Source organism: Synchiropus splendidus, chromosome 2, assembly GCF_027744825.2.
Source record: "Synchiropus splendidus isolate RoL2022-P1 chromosome 2, RoL_Sspl_1.0, whole genome shotgun sequence".
NCBI classification, from domain to species: Eukaryota; Metazoa; Chordata; class Actinopteri; order Syngnathiformes; family Callionymidae; genus Synchiropus; species Synchiropus splendidus.
The window spans coordinates 16,916,652-16,930,755 of NC_071335.1; the positions used below are offsets into that span (position 1 = coordinate 16,916,652).

The following is a 14,104-nucleotide window of genomic DNA, read 5'->3' on the forward strand; positions in this document are numbered from 1 at the left end:
TTCACTCGCATGCACACAGACGCAACTTTAATATTGATGTGGATGCATTATTTCAGTTCCTGGATTGGATTGAGGTGGAGGAGCGGAGCAGGATGTGATAAAGCCGCTGGGTGGGGCGCGCGCTGAGACCCTGTTGCTCCTCACAGCTGTGATTCGTTTGCTCGCTGGGTCTGTTCCCATGGCGACCTCGATTATGCAAGACAATAACTCGCAGTAGCGCTTTAACTGCTGCCTTATAAAGTGATTAACTGATAGTCAGAGACTTTTATCATAATCCTGAGCTCCTCAGTCAACAATAGCGCTCAAACATGGGGCAAGAATAGCTTTTCTGCCTCCAGGGTTGAAGATTTAACAGGACTCTTGCTGCTAAATTATTATTTTCCCATCAGTGCTCAGTTGACTGAATGTTAACTGACAGCTGGATTGTGTTTGTTCACCTGTTTGGTTTGTTTTGCAGTACCTCAAGTCGGCGTGACGAGTCGGAAATACTGGGGAAGTCGAGACCCCCACTGAGCTCCACCATCTCAGCACAGATTAAGAGCACCTCATTGAGAATGTGCTTTTTTTGGGGGTGAAAAATATGAGCATCTGTTTTTTTATCATCTAATTTGGCTTCGCTCTAAGTTTATGTGAATAAACAGTCTTCGCTCACTGCAGCTGAAGATGTATTGTGCGGTATTCCAACACATGGTTCCAGTTCCCTGCTGATAAGCCTTTGACCACCAAAAGAAGACAGCGTTCAAGGTGAGTGCTTGTGAAGGAAGCAGCCAGGCGAGCCAGGAACCTCCTTTCTTCTGCTCGCGTCCTTGATCTTGTTCAGAGTTTATGGGCCGAGAAACCTAAACAGGCCAGTGAACAGAGAGCCTCAGCTTCTTGTGCAGTTGCTTGTCTGGTGTTTCCCTGCGTCTGAGTCTCAGTGCCACACCTCAGTATCCTGTTGTTGACATTTGAGGTAAAAGCTCTCCTGTGAGCGGAGCTTGAGAGTCACACAAAGCCGGATTACAAAGCATGAGACAAGGAGCCTTCTTGTTGACATGGCTGTAGCTAACAATACTGTCCATAAGAACAACCTGAACACCAGTTTCCTCCAACGCAACCTTTGCACTTGCTTTGCAGGGAATTAACACAGGTCAGCTTTTCCTTTGCGACAAACAACGATAATCCAAGCCAGGCTATTGTTCTCCAACCAGTTTGGAATGATCTCACACTGAGGTTTGAGCATGAGCTCCTTCCTTGTTAGGGAACCTTGCTTTGATGCGTTTGCAGCGTGACCTGTGTGTTTCACTCAAGCCAACAGATACCTGCAGAGACATGTCAGGGACATCTGCATTTTTGGTGAGATGACATCAGCCCTGGAGGCTCTTGGTCTCCGGCATCATTGTGATCATCAACACAAGTGAGTTCCTCAGATTGTCTTCTTCCCTAAAGTCTGACTTGTGAGGCTCGCACCAATCTGGCAAACATCCCATAAAGATTTCCTTTCAGTCCTACTGCTACTCTGAAGCTACTCTACATCCACCCAGCCTGCACTCTCTTCTTCACCACCCTTATCTCCCAAATAACCCAAATGCTTTGCACTGCCTGCTACTTTACTGTTTACTCTCCAGCTCAACCTTGCTTACCATATCATCAGCAGACATCATGGTCCCAGGAGACTCCTCTCCATCTGTGAGTGTCTATCAACACAGCCGACCTGGAACCCCACTGACCTCCTACATGTCCTGCTCCTGCCCATTACTACAGAATGCTATCCCCTCGACTAGAGGGCAGTAGATGGCAAAACGTGTGTGGTTGATGAAAGTGATGATGTCACCTCAGCCAGCAGCTTTATCTCCCACTGTTTACGATATGAACAAAAGCATGGTAATCTGTGTTTCACTAGTCTAACTCAATAACTAGCATCCATGCGTGAACGATGAGGCAACACGCCGAAGTTGCTTCATGTTTGATGACACGCTCATGACGTCAGTTTCTGAAACATTTGTGACAGACGTGTGAAAGTCACGTTCACACTCGCCGAATCCATCTACGATCGTGTTCAGGAATCCGTCCACAGATGAGGTACCGGTGGGATGGGTGACACACTGGTCCTGGTTGCTGGGCAGCTTATTATTATGACGCTGTTATGAGTCTATGGCAACTCAAGCAGAAAAACAAACACACATCCGATGGCTTTAGCCATTCTCTTACTGACTTCCTGTCTTTGTTTCAATCCAAAACAAACACTTCTGAGCTTCAACAGGTAGAGTGTGTGTATTTAAGACTGCAGAACCCTGTATCAGACCCATGAGAAATGACTAGTTTTGCTCATCTACCTCCACCAGGACAATAATGATCGGTCTTACACACGAGGCTTTAAATGATATTTGGAGTTCAACTGTTGCAGACACAAAAGCGGGTGGAGGATGAGTCTGAGTCACACAGTCAATCATTCATAATGCTTGAAGATTCCGGTATTAACCCGTGACGAACACACCTTGTTTGATACGGCACAAGCGAGAGACTGCTGTGGAAGAGGGGTGTCTCTGGCTGTCGAATTTTAAGGTGTAGTTTTGTTGAGTCCTGGCAGATAATAGGCTCCATTTAAGGGGGCTCTTGTCTTTTAAACACACCATAAACATGTAAAATGGTACACTACGCCTCGTCACTAGGAAAACTTCCCTCACTTGGAAAACTGTTCCTCAAAAAAAAAAAAAAGAAAAGTGGTGCTCCATAATATTCAGATTAGGCCCATGCATGTCCGATTTTCAGTGCACTTCAGTCTACAATTATGGCTTTTTTTTGGTAAATGTGACTCACTTTGGGTGAAGTAAAAAAAAGAAAAACATTTCCAGACATTTCCACATCAGACATGTCATTAAAACGTGCAAACATCGTCTGACACCACCGTGTTCCGGCAGACGAATCAGTCAGACAGAGCCGTGTCTTCTGTTCAAGCTCGTCTATTCAAAGCAACCGGAGGAGAAACACAACCTACACAAGGATTTTCACAGTGCTGCTCTTCTCAGGTTCTTCAAGCGTACATGTGATCCCATCAACAGACATAATCCTCGAGTTTCAACACAAGATTGATGGGGAAAGTCGGCCGGCTTGATGAACAATAACATGTCTGCGAGTTGCAACTCAGGTATTAACTCAAACAACAACACTGTTGGATCAATGATTCAAATATAAACATCAGATTTTCAAACATGTATTTTCTAACCACTTCAGCCGCCTCTGAAAAAGCGCGACCATCTGCCATCACTATTTTGGCCTGATCCCAGGTCTGCTCTGTGGTCACCTTACCTTTAAAGACTGAGATCCAAACCCAAGTCATGGTGCATTATTATTTCACCTTGACCCATTGACTTTAACCACCATAGTAGACCCAACATTCAAGAGCTAATTCTGCCACCAGTTTCCTAAAACCAGCTATACACCGAGACACACTCTGATCAGGTCTCCTCACATCTGTGCGGAGTCCAACAAGACAATGTCAGTACCTGGGCTGCCATTATTCCCAGGAACATGCAAAATCTAAACAATGCAATAAAAACAGCTGATAGAAACCAGAGTATCAAAATACTTTTTAAATACAGCTGAGAGGTTTTAATGTTTTTACTGAAACGTATCGCCCCCAAATGTCTTTATATACATACCAACTTTGCTTCTGAACAGTGGTCTGTTGCCTTCGTCTTTTGTTTTTCACTGGCAACCGTTACCGTGGAGTGACAACAGTAACAACACACGAGGTTTTGAGTGGCCATCTTCCTTCGGCTACGTGTTGTGGCATGAGATCTCACCAGGGCGGCCGCGCTAATGCCCAAAAAGACTTGCGATTGAAACAAGCACAGCTGCACTTAATCACAATTTTTGAGAAATCGCTTTTATTTAAAATGTATTTAGTAGAAAAGTGTAATGGAAACCTTGGAGTTGAAACAATAAAGTGATTAAAACAATGGATTTCATTGCTGCCTTTCCTAGCTTTGCGCCTCAAGATCGTGTCCGAGCTGTTACTTAGTCAATATGACTCAGAGTGTCTGAGATAATTCTCAGGTAAACGTCCATCATCAGGTTGAGGTCAAAAGTAGCACCAACACAACAGACATTTTATCTCCTTATCATGCTCTTCAATATACTCAGGGAGGCTGCTGCAGGAAGTGCGTGTTCCTCCCCGGAAAAATGGGGTTAACTCACTATGAATTTATGCAACTTCACTGGGTATTATTGTGCAGATATACGATGCTGTTTACTTGTCAGCAGAGGATATGAATTTGTCATTGGTATGTTCTTGCAGAGTTAATATTACAGGCGATACACCGGAATAAAGATCTGTTTCAAGAACATTGGCTCGCCATTGTAGCACATTCCGTTCCAAATGGTTGAGTTACGTTCATCCAAAAGCGTGAGAAACTGAACTCATCTTTATCTTTAATTTGAGTGGGATGATGGATTCAAGGCGACTTTGTACAGTTTTGAAAGTGATGGTTGGCGACATGGAATTTTTGAGCAAAACATGACTCATGTCAAACAACATAAACAGTTGATGAACTAGAAACATGGCATCAAGACAGATATTATTATTATTATTCCCAAACTCACCAATTTGTGAGTGAATACCGCAGGTTGCAAATTCATGGCAACACACTGGCGCCACATGCAATTTTTCACTTTGAGTCCTTGATTCTCAGCATGTCCTGAGAGCATCAGTGTTTACGTACACAAAAACCTTTACATACTCCATAGTCTCAAGTGTGTTCCTCATAAATCTGCCTGTTTTTGAATATAGTTGGGAAATATTCTGATGTTGCAAGGGTTTGTCGAAGATAAGAGAATGTGTAATTGCAAACCACATTCTCCAGAAGTGAAGTCATGGCCAAACCCTGTTCATGTGATAGTGACCCCCCCAAATCTGACACCAGATGCTGCACTCTGGGAGCACAGTGACTGTTCTGAGTCCAACACGGAGATATGAAGAACCCATTCACACACACACACAGAGAGAAAGAACACACCCACACTTTTGGCCCTCAAACGAACACATTTATCTCACAATCCCTTGTCTAATCCCCTTCGCAGACAGTGCAACACCCACAGAGACGAACAAGCACACACACTCAGGATACAGAGGTTGAGGGGATGTTTCATGTGATATGGTGAACAATGAGGTGCTGACAAATTCCTTAAACATGACTGATTGTATCTAACACAATACTGGTTGTTGTTCATGGCTACAAAGTCCTTGTGCATCTGTCAATCATCAGGGATCTAGTTAATTACCATGTAATGACATCTGGAAAAAGTGGAATCAAACAAAAGAGAAAGCCGTATTTGTGAATTGCAGACTAAATAATAAATAAAGAACAAAATGCTGTAGTGACAACAGTCTGGTGTAATGAAATATAAGCTTTTTTAGATCGCTGCAGCACATTTGACATTAGAAAGTCAGATTATTTGCAGCACAGAATGCAAATATTGACTCATGGCGGAACACTGAACTGAAACAAAACCGTCTTTAACTAGTTTTAACAGATAACTGAACAGGATTTTAATGGGAACATGAGCGACAAAAGTGGTGGAGGGACACGCTGACTCACACTCTGGAAAGAAATCCAATTGAAGCCTGTGCAAGAAAGAAAGTTTGACCAAGCCCGAGTGCACTGAGGAGGAAAACTCCCTCCGCCTCCTCCCTCTCCACATCCCTCCTCCCGCCCAGGTCCGCCCCGGGACCAGCACTATATCAGGATCCTGCCTCCTACTACCAAACTCCACTCCTGCTCAGATAACGGACCTCTAGCCTTCTCTCGTCTGCTCTCTGGATCAGCAGCCATGTCTTACTACAGCACCCAGGGACCTTCTGTGATCACCAGGTCTTCCCGCAGCTTCACATCAAGTGCTACCCCTAAGGCTCACAGTGTTTCTGGATATGGCATGAGGACAAGCCCTCGCATATCCTCCGCCTCTTACCGCCAAGTCTCCTCCGGTTTTGGTGGCTTAGGTGGCTATGGTAGCGGTTCTGCCTACGGAGGTGGCTCTGCTGGATTCGATCTGTCGGGCGCCATGGACCAGTCAAACGTGAGCCTGAACGAGAAGGCCACCATGCAGAACCTGAACAACCGCCTGGCAACCTACCTGGAGAAGGTACGCTCCCTGGAAGCTGCCAATGCCAAGCTGGAGAAGCAGATCAGAGAGTTCTACGAGCAGAAGGGCCCGGCTGCAGAGAGGGACTACAGCAACTACTGGGCAATCATCAATGACCTGAAGGACAAGGTATGGTGTGCTCCAGCTTCTGGCCTCTGGTATTGCTGTCAATTATTATCAGAAAAGGTGAAAGACTGAACTGTCAGCTGCAGCTGGTTATGCACCAGGTCTTGAATACATTACCCTTCATTCAGTACTTCAATGAACTATTTAACATTTTTCGTCCAACTCAGATCAACGCAGCCACCATCAGCAACGCGAACATCCTGCTGCAGATTGACAACTCCAAACTGGCAGCTGATGACTTCAAGACCAAGTAAGCAAAACTTGTCATGCAAAGTGAGCAAGCAAAGAGCGTCAGAAATGATGTGCTTCCTTCCCCTCCCCTCCCCCATCAGATTTGAACATGAGCTGATGATGAGGCAGTCAGTCGAGGCCGACATCGCCAACCTGCGCCGCCTCCTGGACCAGACCACGCTCACCAAAGCTGACCTGGAGATGCAGATCGAGGGCCTGCAGGATGAGCTGGCGTACCTGAAGAAGAACCACGCTGAGGTGCGGCACGTGATGCACCGGCCTGTGTTGAGTTACTTTGAGTTACTTTTGCATCATTGCGGTCGTGTGACTTTGTTGCAGGAACTGGCGGCAATGCGCTCTCAGCTCACTGGCCAGGTCAACGTGGAGGTTGACGCCGCTCCCCAACAGGACCTTAACAAAGTTCTTGAGGATATCCGTAGCCAGTACGAATCCATCACAGACAAACACCGTCGTGACCAAGAGGCTTGGTTCAACGAGAAGGTAAAATCATTCAACACAGGAATTTAAAACCAGCATTCATCTAACTTCAGCTGTCGTTTCCCTTTTAGTCGGCTACACTGAACAAAGAAGTAGCTATCAGCACAGAGACCATTCAGACGTCCAAGACTGAGATCGGCGACCTTCGGCGCACACTGCAAGGCCTGGAAATCGAGCTGCAGTCTCAGCTCAGCATGGTAAGAAGAACACCTCTCTCACTCTGTCCTTATATGAGCACAAGCCTCAACTCTTATCAGGACAAACAGAGAGGCATGGTGGGGTGGACGAAGATTAGACAGGATGGGAGGCTTTCAGAGACATCTGCTTAAATCATGGCAGAATTAAAGGAGCTAGAAGGAATGCTGAGTTGGACGTTGCGATCTGCGCCCAGCTGCCCTTGATCAGTCCACACAAGGAGCAGGAAAGCAAACTGTAATCTTCTTTCTCTTCTCTCGCCCAACAGAAAGCGGCTCTGGAGAACACGCTGGCAGAGACAGAAGCCCGCTTCAGCGCCATGCTCGCCGGCTACCAGAACACCATCAACATGCTGGAGGGCGAGCTGGCCAATGTGCGTGCTAGCATTGAACAGCAAGGCCAGGACTACAAGATGCTGCTCGACATCAAGACCAGACTGGAACAGGAGATCGCCACCTACAGGGGTCTGCTGGAAACAGAGGAGTCCAGGTAGGAGACTTCAGCTTTCAAACCAACCATACATTGAATTCACTTTTTTCTCCTCATCTCACATGTAGACCCCTGGCCATGGGCTCGAAGACCACCATCACCACTATACGCTCATGAGGTGCAACTGGCAGGACAAGCTGTCCTCTCACACACACACGAAGAAAAGCTGTTACACCGAAACAACACAAGAATAAACTTGAAGTATGAATTAACAAAAGTTTGATAAGACATCTTGTGTGTGTTTGTGTGAGCGGGCACTGTCTGAAAAATAAAACTGCTGGTGAATTTAAAATTGTGTTTTGTGACTTTCATAAGAATATACGCGAGTCTCACTCTGTTTCCATGAGGTCACTGTGTTTGTGCAGTTTCCATGGGAATTGGTAACATTCCGGGAGGTGGGATATGGAGGGTCAGAGGGGGTTGGGAATGAGTCTTGCGTAAGAGTGTTTTTTTTTCCTCCAGGAAAAGAGTGAACAATGGTGCGCAGGTTGAGTGTGGAAAGATTGACAGTCTAGAGGAAAAGGGGCTGCACAGGAAGTGTCGCTTCATGTTGATAAAACGTTTAAGAAAGTGACCCATGTTTTGGGCAGGCGCAAGGCCCGCCCAAAAGGTTGACTAATCTTTGCCCAGGAGGTTTTCAACACAGCCAGAAACAAGAACACACACTCACAGTTTAGAAGGAAAGAACATGGGAACGCAAACAAAGAGGCAAACAAGGAGCGCATTGTTGGGGATAAGATATCAGCGCTGCACGTTGACTCCCATTATGCAGCTTGAATGATGGTAAATAACCAAAGTGTGGCCTCACTCCATTTGAGAGCATGTGGGAGTGAAGCACGAGGGGAATTTACACTGCAATGCTAGCACCGTGAAAACGCTCTACTCCTCCATATTTGGTCTCATTTCATGCACCTCACCCTCTTATAATGATAGTTTATGACAAAAGCTCCACAGTGTCAGTCTGGCTGAACCAAACAACCTGACAAAGAGCACCAAAACACCTCCCTCTAACCAGCACTCCTCATCTGGAGAGGAATGTGAGTGAGATTTATAGAAGATTGGCTGGCTCCAGCAAGCAGTTATTATAGATGCTAGCAAATATTTCTGGAGTGTTTATACTACAAACATCATGTAGGAGACTTTTTTTTCACTTTAAAAATTTGTGGTATTAGTGAGTTCTGCGTGATAATGATTGCTGTCTGTTTTTCTCAGTGTAGTTTGAGCATATGGTCGGCAGAAGTTCTCTCTTCTTCTATGCACCTCTTCATCAGATGTTCAAATTGACTTAAAATAGAGTTTTGGGTGGTGTTCCGTCCAATGTTTGAACCTCTATGTTTGTTTCTGCTCCTCTTCAGACCTGCTCCAACCTTCTCAGCATCTTCAGCAGTCTTGGCTGTAGTGGTCTTCCTGACAAGTATCAACATTTCACTTTCATATCTGAACCAATGTGGCCAGAACGAATACAAGCAATGATTTTCACCAGCAGCTTCAGAACTTCTGTCTGTTGCATGTTGCATCGGTGATCTGTCATTGAAGCAAAACAAGTTCGACCTGCTAACTTGTTTGACTGTTGATCAACAGTACCTCTCCAAAATGCAAACTAATATGCAAACGTGAAATACACACTCACTACTTCCTCATCTTGAATTTCGTGAAGTGATAATGCGAGAAATTCTTTTACACAAAAGCTGATCTGAATGATGCCAAATAAATTCCACCACCTCCATGTGTTATTGTTCCATTTAAAAAATGCCTAGTTCTGCGAACTCACTTGCAAAAAAGGTCTTCATTACAAGTCAATAAAAACAAGCAAGTGTTTTATAGTTCTTCCCATGTGCAACAACAGTGACATCATGTACTCAGAATGGTATTTTAGGAATTGAAACGCTCTACGTATACACGCTCTACTTCTGACTGGGTAAAAAAAAAATCTGGAAAAATATCGACCTATTGATCAGTGAACAGTAGTTAATCACATCAGAAGAGGAACATACCGAAAGTCCTGAAGGGTTCAACGTTCAAAACAATAGCACTGTGTGTCACATAAGGTCCTCGGACACACTGCAGTGGTCACGGTGGAGAGTTGACCTGGGAACACCCTGTATTCTCTTACAAGAGCCAGAAGAGGATTCCGGGCCTGCAACATAAGCAGATGAAATTGGATGGATGGATATTTGTTTATCGATAATGATGCAAGAAAGAAGCCAATAGAACTCTTGGTTTTGAGAAGAACAATAACTTTAAATTGGATGCATTGCTCCTTCAAAAGCTGGCTCAGGTGAAGGTCACTCTTTGAAATAGACTACTGTACTCCCTTTCCGGGCGTCTGATGTTCCAAAATACATCACTCTGCTGACTTTTTACAGCCTTGAATCATCATCAACTCAACACACAGAAGGAACCACATTTATAAAAAGAGTTCAAGCCATGGGCGCAGCATCACTTACATTTACAGTTACAGGAAGTAAGAATATAATATAATAGCTTGTAGTATCTCGGTGGCTACTCTCGCGGTGTGACAAGATTATCTAACTTTTGCTGAGCCTGGAATAGTGTTACATTGTATACTAATTACTAACAGACTATGGGAAACTATACTTTTTTTTAAGTTTTGTGGGCAACATCAAATGACTAGGTGGGCCTGATTTGGACCCGCTCCAAGAGTTTGACACTCGCTCCAGAGTTACTTCAATGCGGGGTCAGGTCAGCTGACTAACTGTTGCTGGCGGTTGCCAAGTTCAAGTGAAAGTTTGGAGAGAGGCAGGCCTCTTCGGGTGTGGACCTTGTGAGGACATGAGTTAGTCACTGTCCATTTTTTCAAGGGTAAAAAAAAGATTAAATTAAACAAGGGTTAAGTTAGAGCTTACATCTTTTCGATAAAACTAACCTGGGGGAAAAGAAAAAGCAAATGGAGGTATATAACTCTGATCGTCTAAAGCTTTGACTGTAAGACTGCTTTGTGCCCGACATCCATGAATGCAATCCAACTTGAGCACATGAATGTAAAAGCAAGTCAGGAGATTTACACATCGGCACCTCGCCGATCCTTTTTATAAACTACCATCAGAAAAGATAAACTGGCAGTGCCGGCTTTGAAAGAAAAGTCAGTGGAGCAGTAAATAAGGAGGAGATAAAAAGAGACACAGTTGGCAGCTGAGTCTACAAAAGACCTGGCAACAGCCCTGCTTCTTTTTTCAGCGTTACGATTCTGGCGATGGGCCACCTGAAGACACGCCGCAGGCTTGGCACAGAGCTGGATCATTGGAGAATTCTAATTAAGTTCAGTTCGATGCTTCCCATCACACAGACAGACGTGTTGTGGCTGAATCAAAATATGACACTTTTATGGCAAGAACATGTGCACTGCCACAGTTTTGATCATCCATCACAGTCAGTTCGTTCATTGAGAAGCAGGGAGAGCACTTCCTGCATGACTGACAACTTAATCCCCACATTAGAAATGCTGATAGATGAGGTTTGAAAAGTACACTTTGTTTAATGTCCACGAAAAGTGTCTCCATATAAGATGAGCTCTCTCTTTCTCTCTGTGTGTCGACAGTGGCAAACTCAGTTTATCAAAACATGATGTGTGTTTTGGACTTTTTCATGTGTAAACCATGACGTCCTCACAAAGCTTCTGACTTCCAAATGTCTCCACCCATCTCTCCTTTTCACGCACTCCGGTAAAATGGTATCTGCTCAACTACTTATTGTGGCTCCATGATGTCATCATGACAAGCAAGTGAGAAACCTTCCTCGAAGGATCGTCACATTCCATGATTCTATCTTTGCTTTCATCGAGTGTCGCTGCGAGACTGAAGAGGAAACGCGCCTCTGTCCGTGTTCCCCTGGTTTAATGCAGCATGAAGGGAATGGTAAAATTACATTGTTAACAAAGACAACACTCAGACATGGTGAGTAATGATGGAGGTTCAGGTTCTCTGACACGGTCGTCTGCCTTGGTTCACATCAACACATGCCGGTCTCCTGCTGCTCTGGCACCTCGGCGAAACACCCTGGTGAATATAGTTGGATATTGGACGGAGCTCCTCTCCGGAATTGGCGGCGTCGTACTCTTCCGCGTCCCCGTTAGGGTTCACAGATCATGGACACACTCTCACAGGCAGCACTAATGCTACACACCGGCATCAGTTAGGGACCATCAACAAATTCTAAAGCACTCAAAATATTAGTGACATCTCCAACAAGGCAATGAAAAACAACCATTTTAGGAGAGAGGCTTGTGAAAAGGTTTTTCATCACACAAGAGAAAGATCTGACAGTTTGTATAATGATTTCCAGAATAGAATTTGACAAAAATGATCATTTATTCACATTATTGCAAATATTTCTTCGATAACATCAAGGAAATGTGTCCAGACTGGTCCATAGTGAACGTCAACTGTTAAGATACATGACATAGAGCAGACAGACGGCTAAATAAAGCTGGCAGAGCAGTCTGTCAGACCCCAGCAGAGACGTGAAAAATTGAATTTCTCGTCTCTACACATAACTTTTTTTTGGTCCATATTGCCCATTCCTAGTGAAGAGGAGAATGTAGGCAGGTGGAGTCAACTGACAGGGTTGATCTGTGACAGAAGGGTATCAGCAAGAGTAGGTAGTAGGTAGGTAGTAGCAAGACTATAAAGAAGTGCATCAGAGCTCATGGACATGTTGGACGAAGAATTCTGGAGATGTCAGGAACATGGAGATGAAGAACACCACCAATAGGGTTCATGGATGAAGAGTGTAGAATGAGATCACATATGACATCCTCGAAACAAAGTGAAAATTACCATTCAAAGTGTAATAACACAACAATGGGAAATATGAACTTTAAATGGAGATAAATGTTCACTTACACGCGCCAAATAACATTCATTAATTCTCACATTCAAGGCATCACAGGGGTGGATCCCACCTACTTGGGGTGAGAGTCAGGGGACACCCTGGACAGGACACAGTCCCGTACAGGACTCATACACATTTCCGCTGCGACCACTACTGCTACTAAGTAATAAATAGTCACCAATAACAGTCTTGTGGTCTAAATAGTTTTTGGACTAGAGGAGGAAACCAGAATATCAGAGGTGTCTTGAATTCAACCTCTTATCTAAAAAGTTGAAATTATGTATGACACAAAAAACTCCATCACACAAGCGGCCAAAGTCCCAAACCCAGTCATAACTGCGGACCAAACAATGTCTATAACTGGTAATGTCGAACCAGAAATGTGAAAACAGTCTATCTTAAACTTAATACACTCATCTCCATGTTTGGTGTCAAAATACATGCACCAGTTTTCCACCCACCCTATGTTCAAACATATAATATTTTTGTTTTAGTGCCTTCCTCATGCATCATTTTTATTGTTTCCTTGACAGTATAGAATTAATTGGGCGTTGTTGGAAAACAGGCTGAGTCACTCCAAAGCAGGCAGGAGGTTTGATGCACCTTAAGCTATGTCAAATTATAATTTGACAACCGTAAAATCATTATCGCTATTGTTATTGTGATACTTTTATTGCTAGTTTAACAGATGATATTAAGTCGGATTAAGCCAATGACGGAAACTCAAGATTGTTTCATGCGGCTGCACATCAATGCGCCATTTATCCTAATCCCCAAAATCCCTTAATCAACAAGAAGTTGTGTAAGTCTGAGTCCTGCTGGCAACACTTGAGTCCAGAGCTGATATCAGCTGGAATGCTGATGTCTCGGGGTCAAAAACCGCCCGAAGAGTGGGAGCATTCTCTCGGGAACATTCTGCCTCCCTGCTGGAGCAGTGTTATGTTTGACACACACTGAGAGGAATGCCGAACCTCTTTGCTAAAGGGCTGGGTTGAGAGACGGCATTGAACTTCACCGAAGAGTTTACACAGTGTACGTGAAGAGAACGCTCCGAGGCAGAGACGGAACACGGACAAACACGCTCGGGGCGGTGGTTAGGTTTCGTCACGCATGGGAGTCAGGCATTGCTTTGCAGAGAGTCTGACTGGGTGAGACGATGCCTGCTGGTGGCTGGTCATTGACTGGAGAATCACGTGCGACAGGTTTGAGGGCCACACCCTCAGATTCGGGCAGGTCCACTTCTGCCTAATACAGATTCGCAATAACAATAGTGCCTCCTTCCAGAGCGAGACCATGTGAACGACTGTTTGCCAGAACGCACACCAGTGTGATAAACGAAAACCGTTGTCGTCCAGGTGCTGGTTGTGGCAGTGAAAGGGGAGTGGTGAGGGACCACTCAGTGGCAACGTGAGGAACATTTTCCTGCTACCGACTGTAAACACTAAATGACTGTGATTTTCCAAAAAGGTTTGTCACTGGTGCCCAATAAAATCCAGCAGAAATGCATTCAGGCCTTCAAGTGCTTATATAAGAGTGAAATGGAAAGACACAATACAGTAGAGTTTTGTGTCTAATGCCAACACTCTGACTC

The 14,104-nt window shown here is 44.6% G+C and overlaps 1 protein-coding gene across 1 annotated transcript; it reads left to right on the forward strand.

The window, feature by feature from the left end:
• Positions 1 to 5,736: 5,736 nt before the first annotated feature.
• On the forward strand, positions 5,737 to 7,954 carry LOC128753460 (keratin, type I cytoskeletal 13-like). Its single transcript, XM_053855185.1, has 7 exons — positions 5,737 to 6,252; positions 6,417 to 6,499; positions 6,582 to 6,738; positions 6,820 to 6,981; positions 7,050 to 7,175; positions 7,442 to 7,662; positions 7,731 to 7,954. The coding sequence occupies exons 1-7, from the start codon at positions 5,812 to 5,814 to the stop codon at positions 7,777 to 7,779; spliced, it is 1,239 nt and encodes a 412-aa protein (XP_053711160.1). The 5' UTR covers positions 5,737 to 5,811; the 3' UTR covers positions 7,780 to 7,954.
• Positions 7,955 to 14,104: the final 6,150 nt, after the last annotated feature.